This window comes from Littorina saxatilis, linkage group LG5, assembly GCF_037325665.1.
Source record: "Littorina saxatilis isolate snail1 linkage group LG5, US_GU_Lsax_2.0, whole genome shotgun sequence".
Taxonomy (NCBI): Eukaryota; Metazoa; Mollusca; class Gastropoda; order Littorinimorpha; family Littorinidae; genus Littorina; species Littorina saxatilis.
The window spans coordinates 54,634,095-54,647,262 of NC_090249.1; the positions used below are offsets into that span (position 1 = coordinate 54,634,095).

Below are 13,168 nucleotides of genomic sequence, written 5' to 3' on the forward strand. Positions count from 1 at the left end.
CGTCCGCCCCGTGATCGGGAGGTCGTGGGTTCGAACCCCGGCCGGGTAATACCTAAGACTTTAAAATTGGCAATCTAGTGGCTGCTCCGCCTGGCGTCTGGCATTATGGTGTTAGTGCTAGGACTGGTTGGTCCGGTGTCAGAATAATGTGACTGGGTGAGACATGAAGCCTGTGCTGCGACTTCTGTCTTGTGTGTGGCGCACGTTAAATGTCAAAGCAGCACCGCCCTGATATGGCCCTTCGTGGTCGGCTGGGCGTTAAGCAAAAAACAAACAAACAAAATCTCATCTCATCTCATCTCATCTCATCTCATCTCATCTTACCTTATCATCTTATCATCTTATTATCTGATCATCTTATCATCTGATCTTATCTGATCTTTTTTGATCTCATCTCATCTCATCTTATCTCATCTTATTTTCTTGAGATTTTAAACATTTTTGCTGAGAAAAAACCAGCTTGATGGACCACTCCATGGCTCAGCTCTATCAATTCATTGTTAAAACCGTGTAGACGTTTATCTAAAGTTAGAAGCTGATCTCATTTTAGCATGGAAAACTCCACTTACGTTCACAATTATTAGCCAAATTGGAAAGAATGATCTCGCTAATTGAAACAAGAGACACATGGTTATTACGATCGCAAACTCGGGATTGGCGCCACATACAAAAAGATTATTTCTGATTATAATTAATCATTTAGATACCCCATCCAATTGCCAACCAGCTTTTTCCGTGATTCTTGCCATGTCACCATATTCAACAGACTATATTCGGTGGACATGTTTCACGTTTGTCTCGACACAATTTATAAGTAGAACACGCAAACAATTAGCGAATTTGTGTGGATGATTAATCGGTGTCGAATTTCCTTAACCAGTTCTGCGCAGCAGCGCAGATCAGTAGTAAGTAAAAGGAAGAGGAAAGATACCATTAACAGTAGGGGGGGGGGGGCGATACAATGCAATGACAAAATCGATAGTATCAGGTTTCTTGATTAAAAAAGACCAAAGGCGTAAGTAGACAGTCTCTTTCATTAAACAAAGAAAAGGTAAGGACACCATGGCATGGGCAGTAAGAAAGGGGTAAGGGACACCACTGCAATGACAAAAGCAAATTCTTAGATTAAGAAAAAGAGCGTAGGTAGATAGTCTTTTAGATTCAATGCAATTACAAAACCAAAGGTAGCAGGTTCCTTAATTTGAAGAAAAAATGCGCAGTCGCAAAATCCTTTACAAAGTATCAACTAGCAAAAGTAAATATTCTTGTAGATACAATGCAATTACAAAATCGAAGGTCTCAGGTGCCTTGATTTGATAAAAATGCTTAGCTACAAAATCGTTTAGATGCCATCAAATAGCAAAATAATAATTGACGCTACCCAAGGATGTCATTTTGCGGTGGAAGTCGGCAACAGGCCAAAACATCTTTCAACTCGCCGAAAACTTTGCCGGTACTTTGACTGAGCTACCGAACGTTTTCCGCTGCGAGGGAAAGTTCAGGATAAAGACTGCTTTCATCAGAAACGACATTGACAAACCAATATCTTATCTCTTTTTGGCGGTCACCTCCAAAGTGACATTTCTGACGTCAAACGCGAAACAAAGTTTGACGAGACATTACAGTTCAAACAGTTCCGTCACGAAAAAGTTCAGTCACTTTTTATGTGTGTGTCTCGGGAAAAATGACAAAGAGTTTCGAGAATGGAGTTTGTCTCGGCCGGTGACTTGTTTATATCATAACGGTTTCTTGTCAGGTCACCGTTAGGCTGTGCACGTATCGGTGTCGTATCTTATTAAACTTCCGAGCATTGACGAAACTTTTAGGGTCATTTCGGAAAATTGGCCGAAGAAAATAAATCCTGGCAACATCTTTGTGCTACCAGCAGACTATGCTGAACCGTCCAGCTTTTGTATCCTTTCGTGCCTTGATGGACTCCTTGCCTTAAAATAGAACTGCTGGAGACTGGAGTTGATGTATCGGCCGAATGGTAGCATAAAAAAACCTCATTCCTCAATATGATGGATTCCACAGGAGCGATGCTGATCGAGTACAACGATACAGGAAGATAAAATGGATCTTTTCAATCACACAGGACGCCATTTGATACCTACTTTGGTCACCTATTTCTTTGTCCTGAAAACTCGTGCCCTCCCCTTACCTTTCCTCCTCTTTCTCCCGATTCCGTTGCTTTCCCTTTCCGCTCCGTCCCCTCCCTTCCGGTCCCTTCCCCTCTTGTTCTCTCCCCTCCCCTTCCCGTCCTTTTGTTCGCTTTCCTTCTTTCCCTTAGCCGTGGAATCGACGCCGAGACCAGCACCCCAGTCTTATTGGATAATCAAGCCCGATATAAGATGCTAGCATAAAAAAAATGTCTTCGATCATATCCATGACATCTTCTTTAATGAACTCCGTGACGTCTCGTTGCGGCCCAGACACCAACATAAAAGGATACCCCAACCCCCGAACACAGAGTACGACTGCCTAAACTAGCGGTTTGTAGTGGGGGGGGGAGGGGGGGCATTCACGTAAATGCCAACTCATGCAAAGAAGAAAATCAACGAATGCACGATGGAGTTGCAGCCCACACACGCAGAAGATAAATTAACCTGAATGGAATATTGACCGTGGAGCACCGACACTTACACTGGTGCAATTCTGTAACACATGTTACATAGCCACTGGTGAATTAACAGAGAGAAAAATAAAGAAAAACGGTCGTATAGGTTCTCGCATCGATGGGAGGTAATCGGAACCGACCAAACAGACTGAGCCAGAAGCGCGACATATGTCGTGACAACCAGATGACAGTATACGTAAAGTAGCGCGACATATGTCGCGACAACCAGCCTAAGGGTTAACCGCGACTTCTTGCATTTTGTAACTGACGCATGACGGGCTGGCGTTATTTTAACCGGTCATTTATGGTGTTTAACTGGTTTCCATTCGAAAAATAAATGAGTTTAAATGGTCAACCGGTCAGTAACGTTTCCGTTGACAGGCAGGGGCGGATTAGGGGGGTGGTTACAGGGGTTCTGGAACCCCCCCCCTCCCCCCCCCCCCCCGGCTGTCAAAAAAAAAAGATTTAATACTAACTTTAAAAGAAATAATGAGTGGCTGCTGACAAGGTTGATCATGTTTAAAATCAAGGATAAGCCATAAATTGTTCCTAAAATAGCTAAAACTCTTCAGCTTCGGGGAGGCTTCGCTCCCCAGACCTCCCTGACGGGGCCATGCCCCTGTACCCCAAAAGGGGTCTGCCCCTGGACCCCAGGTTGTAACCCCCCCCCCCCCCTCTCTGGCTTAACTGCTCCGCCCCTGTCAGGTATCCCCTACAAATGTCACAAAAATCTAAAACTGTTAGTATTCCAACTCGATCCCACATACAATCATTTCGCGCCGAGAGAGTGAGAGGTAATTAAAACAAGTCGCGTAAGGCGAAAATACTACATTTAGTCAAGCTGTGGAACTCACAGAATGAAACTGAACGCACTGCATTTTTTCACAATGACCGTAGTCCGCCGCTTGTACAAAACGGAGTGAAACTGACGAGCCTGTTCAGCGCAGGAGTGGTTTCGCTGTGCTGCATAGCACGCTTTTCTGTACCTCTCTTCTTTTTAACTTTCTGAGCGTGTTTTTAATCCAAACATATCACATCTATATGTTTTTGGAATCAGGAACCGACAAGGAATAAGATGAAATTGTTTCTAATTCGATTTCGAAAATTTAATTTTGATCATAATTTTTATATTTTTAATTTTCAGAGCTTGTTTTTAATCCAAATATAACATATTTATATGTTTTTGGAATCAGAAAATGATGAAAAATATGATGAACGTAAATTTGGATCGTTTTATAAAAAAATAATTTTAATTACAATTTTCAGATTTTTAATGACAAAAGTCATCAATTGATTTTTAAGCCACCAAGCTGAAATGCAATACCGAAGTCCGGCCTTCGTCGAAGATTGCTTTACAAAAATGTCAATCAATTTGATTGAAAAATGAGGGTGTGACAGTGCCGCCTCAACTTTTACAAAAAGCCGGATAAGTCCGGGGATATCATTCCCAGGAACTCTCATGTAAAATTTCATAAAGATCGGTCCAGTAGTTTGGTCTGAATCGCTCTACACACACACACGCACAGACAGACAGACAGACAGACACACACAGACACACACACACACACACACACACACACACACACACACACACACACACACACACACACACACACACACACCAGGACCCTCGTTTCGATTCCCCCTCTATGTTAAAACATTTAGTCAAAACTTGACTAAATGTAAAAAGACCTGAGTGAACCCGAATAGGAGCCCCTAATCGCCAGTAAAAATAACAAGTCGCGAAAGGCGAAATTACTACATTTAGTCAAGCTGTGGAACTCACAGAATGAAACTGAACGCACTGCATTTTTTTCACAATGACCGTAGTCCGCTGCTCGTGCTAAACGCAGTGAAACTGACGAGACTGTTTCGCGCGGTAGTGGTTTCGCTGTGCTGCATAGCACGCTTTTCTGTACCTCTCTTTGTTTAAACTTTCTGAGCGTGTTTTTAATCCAAACATATCATATCTATATGTTTTTGGAATCAGGAACCGACAAGGAATAAGATGAAAGTGTTTCTAATTCGATTTCGAAAATTTAATTTTGATCATAATTTTTATATTTTTATTTTTCAGAGCTTGTTTTTAATCCGAATATAACATATTTATATGTTTTTGGAATCAGAAAATGATGAAGAATAATATGAATGTAAATTTGGATCGTGACCAAAGTCATTGATTAATTTTTAAGCCTCCAAGCTGAAATGCAATACCGAAGTCCGGCTTTCGTCGAAGATTGCTTGGCCAAAATGTCAATCAATTTGATTGAAAAATGAGGGTGTGACAGTGCCGCCTCAACTTTTACAAAAAAGCCGGATATGACGTCATCAAAGGTATTTATCGAAAAAATGAAAAACTTTTCCGGGGATATCATTCCCAGGAACTCTCATGTAAAATTTCATAAAGATCGGTCCAGTAGTTTGGTCTGAATCGCTCTACACACACAGACAGACAGACAGACACACACACACACACACACACACACGCACCACGACCCTCGTCTCGATTCCCCCTCTTTGTTAAAACATTTAGTCACACACACACACACACACACACACACACACACACACACCACGACCCTCGTCTCGATTCCCCCTCTTTGTTAAAACATTTAGTCAAAACTTGATTAAATGTAAAAATAAACACCAGAGCATTGTTACGAGAAAATACACACCTGACAGTCAGAATTGCACAGTCTTGAATCACAGAAGAACAGAAAATAATAGAAATATATTAAGGAAACAAAATAGAACTCAATTTCGTTTTAGTTTATGGAGGAACGTGGCGAGAGCAGACGTTATTAAAACTTCGAAAAAATAAAAATAAAATGCACGCCTTCAGACGAATATCACACAAGGGACATATCGCTTGATTCCAGGTTTAGGATCAGTCTGACCTTTCAAAGCAAAAACAGCGCATGCTTTCTTTCCCATAAGGAGTCATTTAAGATAATGGCGTTCCTCTTCATTTCAAAAAAATTAGTTTTATTATAAATGAAAGCTATAACAAAAAAAAATAGCAAGTGAAAACACCTGGACCGGAATGCATAGCCCCTCCATAGGAGCCTAAATTGATGACGTCACTGCAATAAAGTCTGTGGACTCCATAAAGTCTCTTATTTCTAATGCATGGACCGCGCATAGAGCCTTATGCCATCCAGAAAGTTATAGTAGGCCCCTCTTTCCAATAAGAGTTATGGAACCGGCTATTGGAGCGTTTAAAATGGCGGCTGCTTTCATGCCGATTCAGGATGAGAAGAAATTTGAGAAGCAACCGGATCTTTCTTGACCGCCTACATCCACTGAATCGTTACGACGACGTGGAACTGTACAGAATATTCCGCTTTCACGGATGAACTGTAAGAGCTACTCGAACTGCCGAATCGAAAGGGTGCATTGTCGCCGGTTCTGCGGGTTATCTTGACTTTGGGTCAGTTTTTACGCGTGCGGATCTTTTCAAGATGTGTGTGGCGAACTGATCGCGGCACATAATAATAATGAAAATAATAATAATAATACGGGAATTTATAACATCAAACACAGCATGTAGAACCAGCAAGAGAGTGACTTATACCTTTATGGCGAGGGTACCGGAATGGATGTAGTTTCCAAACCACGAAAGCCAAGTTTTATCAGGAGACGGGCTTTCCAAACTGTCTGCAGAAAATAGTGTAAAACTGACCCGCCGCGAAGCATCACAAAGCTTGACGCATGCGCAGAGACACAGGATGACGGGGAATCCCTTCCACTATCTACGTGTTAAAAATAGAGCCGCTCTTAGCTATTGCATTAGCGTACAACCACCTCATGTCCCAAATAGATTCTTATTCTGGGGACAAAAATAGAAATTTAGCATAGCATAGCATAGCTATTGCAGGCACTATTTGACCTCATGCATGCGGACCGCTGAGTTCTATAGTGCGTTTCATAGCTATGCGCTCCACAGCGCTATGAAATCCTAAAAGTATGGAGGGGCTATGCATTCAGGCCCTGGTCCTTTTAAAGTTGTGAAAAGCATATTTATTGATTTAATACAAATTTTGAAAGCTTCAATAAGTTTTCATTTGGGGGATTTTGCGAACTTGCTGAAATTCAAATCAATGGTTTTCTAGTTAACACTAATGCTTGGAGGCGTAATATCGAAGCTAAATATCCCCTTGGTGCGTCAAACTGCGACAGTAGTTCTTTCATTAAAGTAGCTGAGTTTAACATACACTCACATCCAGAGAAAAACATTGTGGCTAACAGTTAAGGGTATTTCTTCGTCTTCTGCGTTTGTAGATTATAATTTTCACATTCACACGTTGATGGCGATTGCCAGTTGGTTGCTGTTTTTGTTTGTTTGGCTGGTTGGTTGTTTGTTTGTTTGTTTGTTTGTTTTTCACAAGCGGTCTTTTTACGTGTATTTTTTCACTCGGCATTTAAGACGGTCATACTCCGTGTTCGGGAGAAGTTAAACATACCTTTCTTCTTGTGTATACAATGTTGTAAATCACAGTGGATCCATCCAGGTGTGTTTGTGCGTTGTTGTTGTTGTTGTTGTTGTTGTTGTTGTTGTTGTTGTTGTTGTTGTTGTTGTTGTTGTTGTATCCAAGCGGAGGCATTCCATGAGTTAAAAGCCGAACATCCGTCTCCTTGTTATAGTGGAAGGTCACAGAGCTAAATGTAGCGTTCCCAGCACGAGAAACCAAAGCTACATCTGCCGCGCGCCGATGTTGGCCTTTTAAGTAAAAGACCAGAAAGAATTGTGATAGACCACATGACTGTTCACACATGAATAAAGGTATCTTCAATGTCAAGGCCAAAAGTATGTCGGTGCAAAGGAATCTCGAAATGTAGGCTTATAAATAAGACATCAAAATCAAGTGTGGAAATTGATGTAAGCAATCAGAACACGTCACTGAAGCAAATGCATACATCCGTCAGGTTGTACAGATGGCCTCTGTCGGGTGATTTTCTTGTTTATGAATGGCTATTTTCGTTCACAATCATCGTTGTAAAATGTTAGTAAGCCCGATATATATCGTTGGTATGAAAAAGAAGCGAACAAAATTAATCATTGTCTTTGTGACTGATGAAAAATGTCTCTGTTGCTCTATGTCTCTCTGTCTCTGTCTCTCTGCCACTGTCTCTGTCTCTGTCTCTCTCTCTCTCTCTCTCTCTCTCTCTCTCTGTCTCTCTGTCTCTTTGTCTCTGTAGCTCTCTCTCTCTCTCTCTCTCTCTCTCTCTCTCTCTCTCTCTCTCTCTCTCTCTCTCTCTCTCTCTCTCTCTCTCTCTCTCTCTCTCGGCCGAACGCGGGGTCGTCCGATCATCTCATTTGAATGTCATTCACTTTCTCTACACACCCAGCGAGGATAACAATAATTCAACAACAACAACTCTTTTGAACTGAATTGTGACATTATAAATGTGTTTTTGTATACGTGTATGTGTGCAGAAGCAGCAGCCAGCGTTCCGAGAGCCCAGATGCAGCTGAGAAGAAAGAAAGCCAAGATGCTGATTGTGGTGGTCCTGCTCTTCGCCGTCTGCTACCTGCCCCTCTACCTCTTCTTTATATTCATGTACGTCTCTTTTTACATTTAATCATTTGACTGACTGTTTTCAAATAGACTGAGCCCCCTCAATCGTGCAAAAACATGAGTGAACGTTGGAGTTTCAGCCCATGAACGTTGAAGAAGAAGAAGAAGAAGAAGAAGAAGAAGAAGAAGAAGAAGAAGAAGAAGAAGAAGAAGAAGAAGAAGAAGAAGAAGAAATCGAGACGTGGTTGGTGGTGTATGTTGTCTTTTTTGTCGTCTGCTACGTATTCTTTATATTTATGTACAACTTTATCACTTTAAAAAAAAGGATGTGTTTTGTTGTTGTTTTGTTACACCCCCGGTATAGGGGTGTGTATAGGTTTCGCTCGATGTGTTTGTTTGTTTGTTTGTTTGTGTTCGCATATAGATCTCAAGAATGAACGGACCGATCGTCACCAAACTTGGTGAACAGGTTCTATACATTCCTGAGACGGTCCTTACAAAAATTGGGACCAGTCAAACACACGGTTAGGGAGTTATTGGTGGATTAAGATTCTACAAGGACTTATAGAGGGACATATTAATGGTCAAAGGGAAATAACCACACTTGTTAGCAGTGTCTGCTCAGTTGGTGGCAGTGAGAATGCTAAGGACGGGGGTGTTTTTCCTACCTCGGAGGAATTTCTTGTTTTTGTTGCTTTTGTTTAGGGGGGATCGTACTTTTTGCTGTTCGCTACCTACCCATCAAGGTATTCATTGTGTTCATGAAGTGTTATTTTTCTGTTCTCTTACATTGTATTGGGAGATATCTTGAACTATAGACCTTATCAGTTTCAGACAATGCAGTTACACTTTCATTTTCTGAACCTGCCTAGAGAGTCTTTGCACTGTTCGCTTAGTGCGGTCGCGCTTCACAAAATAAATCGACCGTTTTAAAGTTCAAACAGCGATATGTCCTTTTTTCATAGATTGTGCACATGTCCTGAAGCTTGAGCCAGCACTCAACTTCCGTCCTCAATCTCTCCGTCGAAAGGAATTTAATTGAACTCGTCATGCGAGCGCATTTCAAAGCACTTCCGCTTCCGGTGACAGTTTCTCCCTCCACGGTTGAAGAACAATGCTCGGTTTTGCTTCCCCTTTTCTCGGTGTTATGACGATGTCGAGCTTTCTCTTTTTACATTTAGTCAAGTTTTGACTAAATGTTTTAACATAGAGGGGGAATCGAAACGAGGGTCGTGGTGTATGTGTGTATGTGTGTCTGTGTGTGTGTGTAGAGCGATTCAGAGTAAACTACTGGACCGATCTTTATGAAATTTTACCTGAGAGTTCCTGGGCATGATATCCCCAGATGTTTTCTTCATTTTTTCGATAAATGTCTTTGATGACGTCATATCCGGCTTTTTGTAAAAGTTGAGGCGGCACTGTCACACCCTCATTTTTTTTATATAAAATTGATTGAAATTTTGGCCAAGCAATCTCCGACAAAGGCCGGACTTTGGTATTGCATTTCAGCTTAGAGGCTTAAAAATTAATTGATAATTTTGGTCATTAAAAATCTGAAAATTGTAATGGAAATAATGTTTGTATAAAACGATCCAAAAACAATTTCATCTTATTTGTCATTATTTGCTGATTCCAAAAACATATAAATATGTTATATTCGGATTAAAAACAAGCTTTGAAAATTAAAAATATAAAAATTATGATTAAAATTAAATTTCCGAAATCGATTTAAAAACAATTTCATCTTATTCCTTGTCGGTTCCTGATTCCAAAAACATATAGATATGATATGTTTGGATTAAAAACACGCTCAGAACAAGCGGTGGACAGAAGATGCTACGAGTATACGGTCTTGCGGAAAAAATGCAGTGCGTTCAGTTTCATTCTGTAAGTTCGACTGAGCTTGACTAAAGTTGTATTTTCGCCTTACGCGACTTGTTTTGTTTGTCCCATTCGTCAACTTTTCGTGCTGGTAAAATTTTGTCACTGGAGGCCGTTGTGTGGACCTTGAGTGAATTATGTTTTCTCACCACACTATCGACCCTTTTGGAAATCTATTTATCCTGTCTCTTGTGGTGTGTTTAGCCTAGCATTTTTCCGTTTTTTTTCCTTATTTTGTATCTTTTCACTATTTTCTTTATTTTAATTTTTTTGTGGGGGGGGGGGGGGGGAGTCAGTTCTCCATGTTTGTCTAGCTTTCGGTCGGTGTCTCTCTTTATCTTTCTTTCTCTCTCTCTCTATCTTTCTGTCTCTCTCTCTCCCCCTTTCTCTATGTCGGTATGTCTGCCTTTCTGTTTCTGTACTTCTCTCTCTTTCTTTCTCTCTCTTGGTCTCTGTCTGTCTTGTCAGTCTGTCTCTCGTTTTTCTTTCGTGCTGGGACGAGGACCGTACTGTTCACGTGCTGGGACGAGGACCGTACTGTTCACGTGCTGGGACGAGGACCGTACTGTTAACGAGTGTTTAGTATATCTCTTTATTGATGGCCGCAGGAGCGGTCATCTATTGGAATGCATTCGGAGAGATGACATGTCTCGTTTTGTTACCGTTCTCACGAGATCAGTTACAGTTTTCTCTCTCTCTCTCTCTCTCTCTCTCTCTCTCTCTCTCTCTCTCTTTCTCTCTCTCTCTCTCTCTCTCTCTCTCTCTCTCTCTCTCTCTCTCTCTCTCTCTCTCTCTCTCTCTCTCTGTATGTATGTCTTTGTCTGTGTCTCCCTCTGAGTCTCTCCGCTTCTGTCTTTCTATATCTGTCTCTGTCTATGTGTGTGTGTCTCTCTCTCTCTCGCTCTCGCTCTCTCTCTCTCTCTCTCTCTCTCTCTCTCTCTCTCTCTCTCTCTCTCATCCGACTCCTTGCACACAGGTCAAAGCAGAGGTTAACTTGAGTGCACGTGTACCTAGCAGGAGGGGGGTGATTCGGGTCAGAAGTGGGGTAAAGCACTTTGGTCTTCAGTCTTTGGGTTATAGCTTTCAGTGGAGAAGATGCCAACATGAAATTGCACTATGCTCTACTATTTATTGTCCTTGTCTATGGGACACGAAGAAAGGAAGCTACAATCGCCCCAGGCCATATATACTCTTTGTTTCCTGAGCCTGGACCATTGAGACGGTTACCTCATAGATCTGTTCATTCTTCAGTTTGTCGGTGTCAAAAGTTATACCCCCATTCCACACAACCGTTCTTTGTCCCGTTCCCGTACCAACCAAGGAATGCTGCCACAACAATGGAACGCTGCGCAAACGGCCGTTTTTTGGCATCTTTCAGCAGCGTCTGACCATAGTGGCAGCCGTCCTTGGTCGGTAAGGGAACGGGACCTAGAACGGATGTGTGGAATGCGGGTATGACAACTCAGTGTGTGAGAGCGCTACCGTTGCGTTACCGTTGTTTTAAGTTCCTGTAACGATCCAAGCGTTCCGTTACCGATGGGTTGAGGTTCCATATGCATTACCGTTCATTCTGATCGGGAGGGGAACGGCTAAAAATTTGAACATGCAGCCCAAACTCAGCCGTCCCTACCGACCCTACCGTTCAAAGCAGTTCCTTTAGAGATCAGTTACGTTCATTGCGGTTCTGTCCCGATCCCCCCCGCGCCCGCACCGTTCCTTGGTCGGTACGGGAACGGGACCTAGAACGGTTGTGTGGAAAGGGGGTATAAGACTCGACCACTTGGCTTATGGTGGAGACAGCTGGAAGATCTCTGGATATAATTGAAGAGGAGGAGTCTTCCTTTTAGAAAATGTGTACTCTGCCTTGCAGATTACAAATTTGTGCTGTCGGGGCTGGGTAAAGGGAGTGGAGGGGGTGGGGAGTGGGTAAGCGATGGGTAAGAGAGACGAAAGAGAAAACTGGACAGGGAAAAGTCACTGCCTGAAGTATTCAATTAAGCCACACACACAAAAAAGAAATTACCGCATATGCAGGTTTTTAATTCATATTTTTGCAAAGTATCTGCACAAGCATGTGTGCCTCTGTGAGTATGTTCGTGGCTGCTTTCATGGGGTGCCTGTATCCTCAGGAATTTGAGGATTTCTTTTATCTCTCTTTTTCTGACACCGTTGATTTAACGTCATTTTTACAGGACAGTTTTTTTCCTTTCAGTTATAAGTTGTGGTAGTTTGACCTTATTGTTTTAGGACAAGTAGAGCTCGTTCACCAGTAGCAAAGACTCACTCAGTCCGTCAGTGTGCCTGAGTGTGTGTGATGGGGGGGGGGCTCTCCCGTGACCGGCCACCTGCAATGTACGGACAGGTTTGCACTGGCCCAAGGGTGTCCGTTCATGAGAGGGACTGCTGTAACAGCAAAACTAGTGTGAAACATAAGTAATCAATTTATGCACTTGACTATATTCACAACAGGGACCTATCACTCTTCTTTGCATGTTTTTATGCCTACGGGTTTTCAAATACTCTGCAACACATGTAACCCAAATTCAACATGTGCCCGTACAATACCGCTTCTTTTATGAAAACATTGCTTCGGCCATGTTGATTTTAATCAACCAATTTTCTTGTGTTATTTGTATTTCATCCATTGCCGTTTGCTGTAATGGGCCTGTTGACATGTTACTAACTAGTTAACTAAAGAACTATCTATCTAAGTTCCGAACGAAAGAACGAATGGACAAAATACAAAATAAAATCATTTGTTTCTGTGTTGACAGGGTGACGGGCCTTCTGGAATATTTGCCAAGAGAAGCGTTACCTCTGCTGGCCATGCTGGCCCACTGGTTGTGCTACTTCAACAGTTCTGTCAACCCCGTCATATACAACTTCATGAGCTGTGAGTAGCCTGCAGTTCTTCTTGACCTTGTTCGCCTGTCAGTAGTAGTTGTTCACCCTTTACTTCATCACACACACACACAAACACACACACACACACGCTAGCTTAAAAGGCTTTAAGCAGAACCGAGAAGAAGAAAACGATGATGGTGACGATGGCTGCGGCGACTTCAACCCCGACAGCGTCGATGATAATCATGACGACGACCACGACGATGATGATGATGATGATGATGATGATGATCATGATGATCATGAT

At 42.1% G+C, this 13,168-nt stretch overlaps 1 protein-coding gene across 1 annotated transcript in view; it reads left to right on the forward strand.

The window, feature by feature from the left end:
- The window catches only part of LOC138965957 (orexin receptor type 2-like), a 247,829-nt gene extending 234,911 nt beyond the window's left edge, over window positions 1–12,918 (forward strand). The window contains exons 3-4 of the mRNA XM_070338041.1: window positions 8,055–8,178; window positions 12,792–12,918. Of these exons, the coding sequence (XP_070194142.1) occupies window positions 8,055–8,178; window positions 12,792–12,918 (251 nt within the window). The remainder of the gene's footprint in view (window positions 1–8,054; window positions 8,179–12,791) is intronic.
- Window positions 12,919–13,168: the final 250 nt, after the last annotated feature.